This window comes from Manis javanica, chromosome 3 (assembly GCF_040802235.1).
Source record: "Manis javanica isolate MJ-LG chromosome 3, MJ_LKY, whole genome shotgun sequence".
Lineage (NCBI taxonomy): Eukaryota > Metazoa > Chordata > Mammalia > Pholidota > Manidae > Manis > Manis javanica.
In genome coordinates, this window is record NC_133158.1 from 16,387,824 (window position 1) to 16,402,612 (window position 14,789).

A 14,789-nucleotide genomic window follows, 5' to 3' on the forward strand; every position below is an offset into this window, starting at 1 on the left:
AGTGCCAACTACAGGCAAACAGGACACCTCCATGTCAGCTTCAAACCCATCCATCATGAAGGGAATCTCTCCCATCCAATCTCAAACATTAATCTCTATCAGAGCCAGGCAGACTGTCTCCTAACTGGATACACAGCAGAGCTTGAAGGCCAGGTGCCAGTATAGTCAGCTGTCAGGCACACTTATAAAAAAAAAAAATCTACCCAATTTATGTGCAACCATTGACACCATCTGCTACCCAAATGTTAGTCACTGTAAAGCAGGACGCTTGAATCGTGCATTTTGGGTATGAATGGGCCACAACAAATGGTATGAAAGCTAAGTGCCCTGCTAATCACTCATCTCTGTATGCTCAGAATGGAACGAATGCTAAGGCCGAAAGGATTTCGCATTCAGAGCCAAAGTCTCCACTGTAGTTGATTAACACTTGCATGTTAATGTCTGTGCATTCACTTTCCAAAAGCCATTATCTCTGCTTTACAGCTCCTATACCTAAACCCCAAGTATACTTAAAACCTAGTTACTATATTTCATTAAATCTAAGGTGTATAATTATTTTATATCCTAGTTGAAAAAAAGGTACTGCCAATCATAACAGTAACATACCATCTAGTATAAGAATTATCCCAATTTCACACATTTAAAGATAAAAAAAATAGTCTTGGAATCACAGAAATATAATCATATTTCAATCAATGATCAAGGCTGAAAACAGTGCTAATTAAATATCCAAGGTCATTTAGACTTGAATTCTACATAATAAGTGAGATTGTTTTGTTTATTTCTTTTCTGAAGATGAAAGTCTTAGATACATAATGTTGAGAATTTGGAAAATACAGAAGAGTATTAAGATGAAAATTAAGTTACATGAAATTCCCCAACTAGTAGTATTTTGAAACATTTCCCAACCAGTCTTTGTGTCTATATTTATACAATGTCAGGATCATGTTGTGGTTACAATTTTGTACCCTGCCTTTCTGCATTTCATGTTATATCATGAACATTTGCCCATATCAAACCAATATCACCGTGAAAGCTCTTTTATCCTGAAAATTAATGCAGTGTAATAGTGGTATTAACAATAGTGAGAATGTCACCAAACACCAAGTTTCATATTTTGTAAGGCTGAAATTCCAAACCACTTTTATTAAGAAACTTACTTTTAATTCCATTCTTTCTTTTATCTCTCACCAAAGGAACTGGTTTGGAAATGCTACGTATCATCGGGCACTGGTTATTTGAGTCAAAAAACCTTACTTATTACTAACCTGGTAAAATAACTGTTGCTTTCTGGCTGGGTTTCTTTCCACATCTAATTCGGTATTCATTTATTGCATTTTCAATCTCCTGGAGTTTTTTCACAGCATCTGTGTGATCTTGCTTTCGTTTTTTCTTCACTGTTTTACAAAGGTCTGTCTCATTGGCAAGCTTCTTGGCTGCTTCAACCAGCTTTTGCTGTATTAGGAAGTTGCTCTCCAGTTCTTGCAAAGTAGGATCCTGCATTTATACAACATCAACTCTCACATGCACCGAATAAATAAAACTTCTTGTGAATTCTCAAATCAGATACTCTTTGAGAAAAAAATCTTCCTTATTTTTACTACGTAAGTATCCTCAAGCATTTTTCTAGATGACATGACCTCCTTCCTCCATTTACATAAACTTCTCATTAGTCCAACTCTTTCTTTTTCAAAGAAGGGGATGGCTTTTCATTCATTCAGTTGGTTGGGTGAAGATCATATTTTCCAAGAAGGGATTCTTAACCCAAGATTCATAGACACAGAATGTTATAGTCACATAGATAGCCTTAGAGACAGATTAATTTGGGTTTGATTTCCCTATGTGGTGGTTCCAGGTTACATAACCCTGGGCACCCTGCATGATTTTCTAATACTTCAGTTTTTTTTTTTTACATTTGTGCAATGGCATTACTATATACAGTATGGAAAGTAGATGGTGGAGATTAAATGAGGTAATTTATGTGCATTGCTTAGCTTGCAGCTGGATATATAGTGAACACTCAGGAAACAGCAAATCTCACTCTATTATTGATGCTACATTTTCTAAACCCAAGATGGGAAAATTTCTACAAGAAACATGAGCAGGATCATATTGTTTGATGACATGCAAATGAGAAAGTACTCTATATTGGCTAACAGTGTTTCAACATTATTATACCTGACTGCTGTACATGTCTTATCTCACTGAATACTCCTTACCTACCTCAAAAGGATGAACAATTGCTACCTGCATTTTATAGATGAGGAAATGGAGACCGGAGAAATGAGGATTCAGAGAGGGTAAACTATTTGCCAAAGCCTACTAAACATTAACTGGAAGTGTCCAGTATTGGAGTTCTTAATTCTTATAATAATGTTTGTCATTTTATAAACATTGGGGGGTTCATTTAATGCTCTGTAGGTTTGGGGGAGTACAGTAGTGAGAAATAACTCCATTTTAATTGGACCGTGCATGAAAGAGAGAACTCCATTTGCTCTACATTATTGCTTTCAACCAGTAAGATAAAAATGTACAGCGGTGACTCCAAAACCAAAAGAACAAGTCAACCACATTCAGTGACAGTTCTTCTGTCTCATCGCTAATACAAACGCTCAGATATGTGCTCATACCTCTTCACTGGGCAGCAAGTGGTCATCTAATTTGAACGTGGTACCTACACGCCTTCTGACCTGAGGAGGTTTCTCACCTACGTTCAGAGGATACTCCTTTGGCATTTTGCCAGTGAGCTCCTGTAAAACAGGACAGAATGAGGGGGGTAACCAACACTGGCTGGAGTGCCAAACACAATTTGAAGAGCCCCAAGAGCAGAAGACACTCACGGCCTCCCGCAAACAGATCTTCTTAAGCTCCTCCACTTTCTTCAGGAGTTTTTCTTGCAACAGCTTCTCCTTCTTCTTGAGTTCAAGGATTTTTTCTCTCTTTTGCTCCTCACTAACTTCTGAGTCTTGAGAACCTGTGTGGATGGGGCGGGGGCAGGAAGGTTTATGCAAGGCATGTTTCCTTCCTTTTTAAAGGACAAAGGATTTTAAAGCCAAACCTACTATTAAATAATAGTTTATTTCTTTTTTTCCTTGTTTCTGTACATAATAAAAGGAAACTGGAGAACATTTTCTCATGCTTCTGGGCATCAAACACAGCCTGGTAATAATATATGCCTTTTGCATTTTGGTTCACTCATTTTAGAAGCAATGATAACTTGCTTTCAGATACACCCAAGGAACAATCTCATTTTCCTGAGCAGGAGACAAGGTAAGATGTTCCTTCAGATAGTCACTTAGAATGTTCTTTCGGAAAACAAGTGAGACAAGCAATGTTCTGTGCTTCAGATTCACAAGTTGATAATGGGGTTTAGATGGGAAAATTCATTTTTACATATACTTAGTTATGAGAGTTTCCAGAATTTCCATAGAGGAAGGGCTTGGGGCAGCAATCACATGATAGCGGGGGTAGGAGGGAGAGTGTCATAGCTTATAGTCACTATACATTAAATGGAGAATCAGACAATTGTCTTTATCAAAAACTAAATATGGTGGGAAAAAGAAACTAATGAAATATATGGGCAGAAAATGTCCTTTCAAGCTTCCTTGAGGCATTGAATACCTTTGCATCTAGTGTTGCTTATACATCCTGACTATAATTTAACTTTCTTCAGACTCTTAAAAAAATTACTTTCAAAATTTTACAAAATCTGCTGCATACTGTAAGCTCTGATACACTTATTTATTCCCAATATTATGGGTTAAAGATGCACTTAAAGGTGGTTTGTGACAAAAAAAAGTGAAATAAAACAAAGATTGCTTGCACTTTTTAAAATCTCGGAATCTTACCTGAGGAGATCAAACTGCCATTGCTTGCCATGATAAACTGACTCTTTGCCTCCAGTGTCACCAGTTTGGAGACCCTTGCTGTTCCTGTCTCCGTCAAATCCATTGCGATATCATCTAAACTCCTGGCTGAAGGAATTTTTGCCTAAGAGGTATAAACATTGAAATGCAATTCACTCAATTAAATCAATTTCAGATTAATAAGACAATTAAGTTACTATAGAATTACACACGTTAACACAGAGGACAGTTTAGAATTTTTACAAACTAAAGTGACACTCTTCAGAAAAAAAATACAAGGCTTGAACTTTGTAGCTAAAATGTTTTAGTAATTATGTACAGTTCTCTCTCATGGCACAGCACAATCATTAACTTTAAAATGTCAGTAGTGTACACAGACATGCCAAGAAGTTAGCAAATCTTACAACTTTTAAATCAGGTTATGTATTGTTCATCTTTTAAATATGAGAAAAATGAAAACAGTTGGTAGTAAAGTTTTAAAAAACCCTCAAAGGACAAAAACACATGTGTTTGCATCTTTGCTGAGAAAGTTTATCTTCTAAACAGAAAGCAAACAAGGGGTGTGAGTTTATCCCACAGAAACACTTCTAGTTACTTACCTTGCTTTGCTTCCGGTCCAAGTAAAACTGATGCTGACTAATTGCCATTACCCAGATGGACTTGATGAGAGAGGAGTTTGCATACCACGTCTGCACAAAGAGGCCGCTTTGCCCAAAGGTTCTTCTTGACACTGAAATCCTAGAAGGTTAAGGAAAGCACTCACATTATTCACCTCTGGCCCAGCACAACACCAATGTACCTAGTGAGTAATGCTAGAAAAAAGCATCTTCTTAACAGCTTTTCTGCTGCCACACTCTTATGCTGAAAGGGGCCATGTTTCTGACTTTCTCCTTTTATGAAAAAACCAATCACATGGGGTAATACCTTTCTGTAAAGCAAGCATATTAAAAAAACACATATACACAGACTCCAAAGCAGAAAAGAATTTGTTCAATTAGAGGATGTACTAAAAACATTTAGTTAAAAACTGTAAGATGTGCAACCATCACAAGAGCTTGGAAATAAATGTTGTAATATTTTACAGACAAAACAACCAAGACCTGGGGGGTCAGTGACTTCCTCAAGGTAAAAAACACATCTCAGTACCATATGATGTGTAATTCCGCTTCCGGTAATTTACCCAAATAAACCAAATCACTAATCCAAAAAGATTATGCACTACTATGTTCAGTGCAGCATTATTTACAGACACCAAAATATGTAAACAACATAAAGTCCACTGACAGATGAATGGGTAAAAGAGATGTACATGTATATAATGGAATATTGCTTGGCCATAAAAAAGAATGAAATATTGCCACTTGCGACAACATGGGTGGACTTAAAGGGTACTATGCTAAGTGAAATAAGCCAGAGAAAGAGAAATGCTATATAATTTCACACATATGTGTAATCTAAAAAACAAAACAAACAAAACTGAAACATACGCATAAACACAGAGAACAGACTGGTGGTTGCTGTAGGGGAGAGGGTGGCGGGACAGGCTATATAGGAGAAAGGGAGAATAAATTAGGGAAGAAAAAAAAAGAGCATCTCAAATCTAGGTAGACTTGACCAGCTTTGACATTATCTGAGGATGAACATAATGATATTGTCTGCAAATTGCAAGTTCAAAACTAGTCCAGAGTGCTGCTTGTGAACTAGAAGAGGAGAGTGCATTAGAGGAGAGGGCAGGAGAGAGAGGGCTGGGGTCAGGCAGACACACACGATGTGCAGGCAAAGAGGAGGGTACCAAAGTTCTTTGCAGGAATTTGGCTTATCTCTCAGGTCATCTTTTTATCACAGCTGTTTCCCTATCTCTCTGACCTCCAAGCACCCATAAATGGATCTGAAAAACAACCACTGAGGACTGATAGAGAATCCCTCTGAAGAGCTTTGACAGCCTAAAATCCTGACTGAATTCATGCTGATAACTTGGCAACTGTTGTTCAGAGTGACCAGGAATATCCCATTTAAACGTGAGCAGAGGTCCTGAATAGACATTACTCTAAAGGAGCCGTACAAGTGGCCGATGAGCGCATGAAAAGATGCTCAGCTCTCATTAGTCATGAGGGAACTGCAAATCAAAACCAGAGTGAGGGATCACTGCACCCCACTAGGATGGCCATAACACACACACACACACACACACACACACACACGACTGAAAATAACAAGCGTTAGGGAGGATATAGGAGAGATGGAACCATATACATTGCTGGTGGGAATGCAAAATGGTGTAGCCACTTTGGAAGACTTCCAAAAGGGTAAAGAAAGAGCTACCACATGACGGAGCAATTCCCCTCCTGGGTATATACCCCAGGGAAACGAAAATACGTCCACACAAAGACTTGCACATGAATGTTCACAGCAGCATTATTAATACAGCCACTGACCATACAGAACAAAGCAGTGATTCTCACCTCCGTGGATCATGAACTTCAACAGCAAATTTTTTCTCACGGAAATACAAGTTCTCCAGCTGTTTCCACTGGAATAACTAAGAAATGAAGAAAACACAGCTTTAATTAACGTTAATTTTTCTAAACCTATGAATCAGCTTAAAAATAAAATATTCAAGAAGGTACACTAAGATTTCAGCAAAATACATGATTCAGTCTTTTTATAACTACAACCTGAAACCATTTTATTCTTTCTTCTGACAGTAATCTTCATCTCACCAACAAATCTTCCCTGAAAATAAAACCAATCAATTGTGGGGAACATGCATGCTGTTTTTCCTCTGACTCAATTAAAAAAAAAAGTTAGCAAGGAAATCCTTGTAGATCCCGGTAAGCACATGCCTTCCGATCAAAAATGTTGACTTCGTATTTTTGAATCTTCAAATGGAAAGATTTCAGAGTGATGTTTCAGGAAGACCACAGATTAAATTTCCAAAGAATGCAAAGTGAAAGTAAAACAGAACCCCGAGCAAGGGTGATTCTCTGTGCTTCCAGTTTTCACTCCCCCAAGAGGTCCCGGAAATGTGACAGTCACTAGGCATGAGGAATTGGAGTGGGGGTGGGCTAGGGTGAAAGGTGGAGCTGCCCTTTCAGTGCCTGAGCAGAGCCTCCAGATTTTGTAGAGAACCCACTTCTGTATTTCCACTGCTGACCTTCTATTGCTGCACTCAGTGTTGTTTGCTGTATGACTGGGAGAAAAAGAATGTATTAGCCACGTGCATTTGAAAACCAAATAATTTGTAAAAAAACAGCTCATTCACAGAACTGAGTGTGCCCAGCGCATTTCTAGGCCTCATTCCCAACATTCTGTCTTAGACCTTGTACTAGTCCGAGCCTCAGCTTGCCCTCTCAACTTGGACTTCATAACCGAATTCCTCTTCCAGTATTGTTGATTAGGGAAATAACTGCACAGCAATTTCATTCCATTATTAGACTTTGGCTGGATTTTTAAGTTGTGTTCCCAGAATCTTGAAAGAGCATTTAAATTGTTTAAATAGTAACTTCTTTGCAATGCATTACTAGTAAAACCATTTCCTGAAGCACAGGAACCAGGATTTTTCCCAAACACGTAAGCCTCATGTAAAGGAAGAGCATGAGCTCAAGGTCCCTAGGCACATGCAGCAGGAAGACAAAAGCATTCAAACTGGACCCCCAAATCCCTACAGAGTAAAATAAACCAGCCCACACTAAGAACACAGCCCGCCGTGGACCAAACATGCAGTCTTCTGTCACCACAACAATCACCCAGGTAGATGGAGTTATTAGCAAAAGCTTAAAGCTACATACCGACTTCCTAAAATGTCTGTAGACTTGAGACTTTCGTTTCTTTTAATCCAGAGATTCCAAAAATGGGACAGAAATTTGAGAGAAACCCCCAAGGTTCTTTTGACCTCTTGCTTCCTAGTTGTCAGCTCTGATGAGTTCTGAACTGAGTTTCACAAGACATTTAGGTGTAACTCAATTTCACAAACGGTACCTCCCACGGCTGACATGCTACTGACATCAGCAACGCCACTGAGTGACACCTCCCCAGTTCCACTCCTTCCTCTGATCAGGAAAAGGAGAGCAATGTTCTCACCATCAGATTTTCTCAGGAGAGACGCATATCTTTTAAATGGGGTACAACATGTATTCAGATGATGATACTTCCTGGGAAGTAAGTTGCTTTGAATCCCGGCACAAATTTCACCGGAGGCTGTTGGAGGGAGACATTTCTATGTGGGTTTACTCACCCTGGACATGAACAGGTTCTACAGGAAGATCCACAATGCAGCTCAGCTGTGTTTCCCTTTGCGTCCATTCCCACACACATAAAACCCAGGGCTGGACTTGAAACATGATCCCTGAAAGTCACCACCTCCCCCTCTTATCACTTACAAATGTGAAATCCTAGTGCTTTGCCTCTATTCAGCATGTTCCTGCAATGAGAACAACCGTGCTCCCTGCAGGCAAAAACCCTACTCAAAAGGTGAAAGAAAGGTTTAAACTTATTTAAAGAATTTGAAATTAGATGGCACCTGGGTTTGCGAAGGAAGTCAGAGGAACAAGGTTGACTTTCAAAGTCTGAAAGGCATAGCCATTTCCCCACCTGAAGTCTTTATGCAAAATGTGATTTCATATACATGCCTGTAATGGTACAAAAATGAATTCGAATGACAGAAAATTTTATTCATGACAGTGGTTGCCACTAGGGTGGGGCAGAACGTGTGAGTGGTACGTGGTGCAGAAAACTTCAACATTACCAGTGATGTTTTATTTACTTTACTAAAAAAAATAAAGTGAAGTAAATTCAGCAAAATATTAGTTGTTAAATATTAATCATCAGTTTAAGTGGTTATGCACGTGTTGTTATATTCTTGGTACTCCTGTATTTTTTAAATTTTGCAAAATTGGATTCAAAGAAGTTTATATAAATTGAACATAGATTGGTCTATACAAGAGTGTGATTTCCACCTCCTAACCAAGGAGAGGCTTCTATTTTAGACATTTATTACCACTGTGATTCCTATCGATGTTTGAAGTTGCTCAGAGATACTTCTAATTGTGGTGGCACTTGATCTAACTTGAAACAAGCTAGTTTTTCTTTTGAAATTTCTAAAAACATTCTTCTGTTCTGCTTTTAAGTGATTTTGGTGTTCTTGATCTCAGAGAGCCAGGATGAAGCTCTGAGGCGGCAAAGGAGATGAGGTGAAGTGAATTCATTTACTAAAAGATTCCTCACAAAACATGCCAGGACAGTGCGTGGCACATGGCAGGCAACTGACCAATCATTCCCTTCCTTTAAGAATAAATAAAAGGCCCTCCTCTGGTCAAAACCAGGTGGATATTTCAGACCAATGGAAGGAGAAGGGGAAATTGGTCAAAGAAATATGCACCAGGCTGACCTGCCTGGCTGGGGACCTCACATTAGATAAATGGCCTGTCATATCATAAGGAATAATACTCTATCATCTGAACGATGAAAAAGGGTTGCAAACAACCATTTAAGGAAAGAGATCAAAGTTCAAAGGCATGTAGAGGGAACCAAAGTATGCTTCATAGTTTCTATTATTTAGAGAACATTGAGGCTCCACACAGAGTAGAAGCATTATAGGGTATGATGTCTTACAGGCAAGACTTTTTAATATATTACATATGCATAGGCGTGTATACACAAACACATATATATTTTTCATATTTAAACAGTAAAAAATATTTTGACCAAGCCAAAATCCCTACTCTCCATGGAGATTTGGGGTGGGGGGGAAGGGGGGAGGAAAAAAGAGGAGGAGCTTTATTTGCCTTGCAACAGAGTTAAGAATATGAAGCTAGACTGTTTTTTAAAGGGATCATTAAGTAAGCATAATAACAATTGTTAATTATATTTATTGTTGTTTCTGTGGCACTCACTAGCAACGATGAGTTTGAAATCGCATTGGTTTTAGAATTTATAGTATTAGTGACAAAAGGAAATACTTCTGTGGTGAAAATAAAACTATAAATCAGGGCTTGGAGATTCCTTTATATGCTATTCACTCATCTGGAATGATTAGCTGTGTCCTTTAGCATCAGGAGAAGGAAGCAGATAGCGACACGTGAAATAATAGCTGGGGTTAACTTTGAGGTTGCAAAATAAAAAAATAAATAAGTAGATATATAAAATAGAAAAAAATAAAAGAGGAGCAATGAAAACAATGATAGTAACAAAGAGATAATCAAAGAACTACATAAGAGAACATATTCTAAGGTCACACTAATCATCATGTCTCAAAAAATAGTCAAAAACTTAAAACTGATGCAGAAAACCAAAGCAGATCAAACTGTATTTTGAAAGCCAACTTGTGTAAAATACTCTAATCAGAATAAATTCCCTTTATCCTTATATGTAGAGGGAGTTGATGGCTTTAGAATCATTTTCTATGCATTATTATGCTTCATTTAATGAAATGTGCAGGTTTAACATTTAAGCCTTTTTGTTGAAATCTGTTATCAATATTTAGTTAGCTCCTAGGCACTACTATAGACTGAAAGAAATAGAAGAAATTGCCTCTTACCTGTCCCCATCCCACAATTACAATGGTTCCTAAGTATCTTAGGCTACTGTCAAACTTTAGAAAAAGACCATAAGGAGAAGCAGAAGGACTTTGAGGAAACTGGGTATCACACATGTTAGATGCTCTTGGAGTCATTTATTCATCCCTCTTCAATAAACACATATATCCTGTCCACCCTGTATGTTTAAAGTCCTCTTCTTGTTGGTGAATAAGACTCCTCCCTCGGGGGCTTACATGGACCAATTGGACCAAGTCAGACTGCCTTGGTTGGCGTTCTGTTCCACCACTTGTTTTATTGGCAACTTGCTTAACTTTCCTGAGACTCGGTTTCCTCAACTGTAAAACGGGACCCACAATGCCTGCTTCACAGAGTTGCTGTAAGGGTTGACTGAGATTATGTTTATGAGGCACTTAGCCCAGTGCCTGACTCAGAATAGATATCCAGTAAGTGATAAAGCAAGCTGTATTTGTTATGAAAGACTCCCAGTCCAATTCCTTAATTTTATCGTGTCTTTGTGAGGATGGAAGACAGCTACTTAATAGCAGAAATAGAATTAGAAACAACTGTCTGGATCCCACATCTATCTCTCCACTGATGAGAAACAGCCAAGTGATTCTGTTGACACATCTGTGTCCCTCAGGTTTCCAATTCTGAGTTTCAGCCTCTGTAAAAACTGCTGTATTTCTGTTGATTTCATGGGTGGTTTCCTGATACACCCTCTGGGTAGGAAATCTGTGCACTGTTCCTGTATCAGGAGGTCACAGGGAGGAGGGGTGGATGAGGGAAGGGCACGCCCACTGAGAGACGCAGGGCGGCACCAGCTGGTGAGCTCCCTCCTGCCTGGGGTACCCAGACACGGAGCATACCCCAATATACACCTGCCACCAGCAAGGGGGACTTCCTGGGTGAACCCGAGGGAAGCCTTGGACAGAAAGGATTAGACTGCCTCTTGGAATCTTGACAAATTGAAAGAAGTCACCCAAAGATTTAAGACTAAGCAAGGATAGGAAGGATGTCATCAGAAGCTTTTTTTTTTTAATAGCACTTATAACACAGGTTAACCATTTAGCTGCAAATTGACCTGGGAATGACTAAATTTGGGATAGTCACAGCCATAGTGTATGAATGTACATCAAACAATGACTCACCCAGGGTGATCCCTTGCTATAACATGAAGCAAAACAAAATCAGCATATGATTGATTTTTCTTTTTTCATTTAAGCTACACAATGAATATAGTGTAAGTACCCATGATACAGCTAGTGGACCTCTTTTGCCTTCTGGAGCACCACAAGAATAGAATTCTGCAGGATTATAGGCTTTTAGAAAGCCACACTGACCTGCCTTCTATCCAGCCATTCCTCTATCCATCAAATGCTTATGTGACTGAGAATGAGCCTTACAACAGCCCCATAGAGAGGTACTACTTTTAGCCCCATTTTGCAAAAGAGAAAACAGGCTCAGAGAGGTTTAAGTAAATTGACTGTGGTCACAAAGCTAAGTAGGAGCCTATCTGAAATTCACACTCAAGACACAACCAGGCACCGGAACAGCCCCAGAGCGTAACCATAGCCCACCACCCTGCCTTTCTCGCCTGGACATTTGTTAGGGTAACAAAAAAGAGAAAGAAAGAAAGAAAAAAAAGGAACAATTGCCAGTTCCACCTCACAGGGGAAAAAGCAGCAGTTAGGGCAGCCATTTGGAGGAAAGGACTCCACGTCCCTCAAATTTTATTCAAACTAGCAGTTTTCAACCAAAGAGGATTCTACCTCACTCCCTGCTCTCACCCATACCCCCAGGACATTGGGCGAGGTCTGAAGACATTTTGCGTATCACACTGGAGGGTCAGGGCAACTAGCCTCTGGTGGTTAGAGGTCAGGTATGCTGCTGAACTTCATACCAAGCTCAGGACAGAATTTATCTGGCCCAAATGTCCGCAGCACAGATAATGAGAAACCTTGAGTCAGAGGATAATTTTTGGTCACTATGCTTTGCTAGGTGGAGTGCATTGATGAAAAAAAGATAAGTTATTTGCTCTAAGATAACAAATTTTGGAGTTCTATTTTTCTCAACTAGGTAATGCCTTTAGGAACAAACAGTTGTTCAGATTGTTTTCTATAGGCAAACACTGCCTACTGGGGGGATTAAAAACAACTGATCAGACTAGAAGAGGCCCTGCTGAGTGTCAGGTCTGCTGACCTCAAAGTTCATAACATACCCAAATGGTACACACTCAAGTAGTGATTGTTAGTTTCAGATGTTGTGTCACAACCTTCTATACCTAAAACTTCAATGTCTTAAAAACAAGGAGTAAAACTTTCTGAGTATTTCAGGAAAAGCTCTAGGTATCAGGAAATGCATGATATAAACACCTGGCAGTCTAAGAGTATGCCATCTCACCTCAATTTCCTTTGTGGCCAAATCTTTAACCTCATCGGGCTACCCTAATGACTTCCTGGTAACGCTGGCATTGGAGGGCTCACTTCTTGTATTTGGTACAACCAGGGCCGACCTGCTGCTCGGAGGCATCTGCATGGCTCTTCTCGGTGTTTTTAACTGGCATCCCTTCTTATGGGTTGGGACCTAGTCTGGTCATTAAATATTTTTAATACAATCCCTAACTTTGAAGATGATTCTGTCTTGCCAGATGGACTGTTAGGTCCCTGATGAGAGGGACCTGGCTTTTTCCTTAAAGGAGATAAAGAATATGAAACACTAGTTCAGGGCCCTTGCAAAGAGAATGGGTTCAATATACTTTTTTTTTGGAAAAAAATGTGAAATAGGGCTCATTACATTCTTGTTAGAAATTTGTTCTTAAAGGATAAATGAATTAAAATCAAACCAATCTTTAGTCATAAGTACAGTATGAAAAAATCTTTACTGTTTCTGCCCCTTCATAGACCAAGTTTTCACAATGCTTTATGAACTAATTGGTTTCCTCTGCATTTGTAATAGTCAACCCCATTGAAGCGCTATTTTTCAGTTTTCTATATGGGCCAACAATTCAGCCATTTAACAGATGCCTAGATACACAAAGTAATAGATTAAATAAAGGAATCTAATGGTTTTCCTGTCCAGAGGTCATTTCCTCTTCTTCGAACATCATCCTTGGTCTCTAGAGGGAACACTCTTGGACTCTAAGCTCTCTAGCTACAGTGGTTTTCTCCTTTGTGCTCTTCTCACGTGCCCACCTCCTTCCCCTCAGCACACTGACTCTGACTAGAACATACCAACCGATTCTTCGTGAGCCTGACTCCTTCCCGTTCTTCAGGTCTCAGCTTAAACGTCACCTTTCTCCGACAGGCCTTCCCTGAACACACTGAATGTCCCCCACACATCCACCCATCCCATTATTATCCCTCCAGCTCCTTTGTTTCCATCAGAGACAATTCAAAGTTTGTACTTCTATTTCTATTTCTTTGCTTACTTGTTTCTCACTAAGCATGCCCTAAAAGACTTCAAAGGAAACAAACACAGTATGATGGAAACCACTGATTATCCTGAGCATCTATTTTTCCTTCTGTTTAGTGACAGAACACCTTGAGTTACCGCTCTGCCTGTGGCCACCTACCTAGAGACTACACGTCCCAGACTCCCTTGCAATCACTTGATGACTTTATCCATCAGGAAGCTGTTTGCCTTGGATTCTTTCTGTTTGCTTGCTGGTTGTGAAATGGACATGGAGACTCACCGAAGCCCAGCCAATTCTCTGAGAGTTCCCCATCTTAAATTCTAATTGTGATTAACTATACGAAGGGAAGAGAAGTTCCTATGCTGTCCAGTAAACTTTCTGTAAATCAGAGGATAGTGTGAAGGGAAAAACATCGACTCAGTGAAATAATTCACTAACTCATGGGATCCTCCCAATGATCTGTGAGGCAGACAGAGTGGACACAATTATTTGAATTTGACAGCTGAGACAATAAAAGCCCAGAAAGGTTGAGTGACAGCTCTAGGTCAGCCAACCTGTAAGCAGGAGCGGAGAACTGGTTCTTGTTTCAAATCCATGCAATAGGATTTGGGTTCTCCTCCCACTGACTCTGGAGAAGGTTTCAACAATCAGATTGATTATTGGTGTGGCTGGAGCTTAATTACACACTTTACAAACAGGACAGACCAGTCTTGGGTTGATATTTTGTAATTCAACTTTTTCCTTCCACACCATACTTTATTTTGTACTGATGTAGAAAGTTCAACTGGACAACACATATTCTCTTCTACAGATTAACTTCATCTGGAATTTAAGCAAGGTTTAAAGTAGCATCCTAACTGAGGTCCACGGTAGTGGTGGAAAAGCAAGGGGTTTAGTGGTGATCAAGGTGGCTGTGCTCTGAGAAATAAGTAAGTCACAGTTTAAAGAAATGACCCTGGATTCAGGAACAAAGAC

General features: G+C 39.4%; 1 protein-coding gene across 5 annotated transcripts in view; it reads right to left on the bottom strand.

Annotated features, from left to right (window-relative positions):
- FRMD4B (FERM domain containing 4B) overlaps positions 1–14,789 on the bottom strand; it is a 294,561-nt gene that overhangs the window by 15,642 nt on the left and 264,130 nt on the right. For all 5 annotated transcript variants that reach the window (XM_017669988.3, XM_073230889.1, XM_073230891.1 and 2 more), the window contains 6 exons: positions 6,329–6,405; positions 4,466–4,604; positions 3,849–3,990; positions 2,841–2,974; positions 2,631–2,750; positions 1,269–1,497 (listed from right to left, as the gene is read on the bottom strand). In XM_017669988.3, coding sequence (XP_017525477.3) covers positions 1,269–1,497; positions 2,631–2,750; positions 2,841–2,974; positions 3,849–3,990; positions 4,466–4,604; positions 6,329–6,405 — 841 coding nt within the window. The remainder of the gene's footprint in view (positions 1–1,268; positions 1,498–2,630; positions 2,751–2,840; positions 2,975–3,848; positions 3,991–4,465; positions 4,605–6,328; positions 6,406–14,789) is intronic.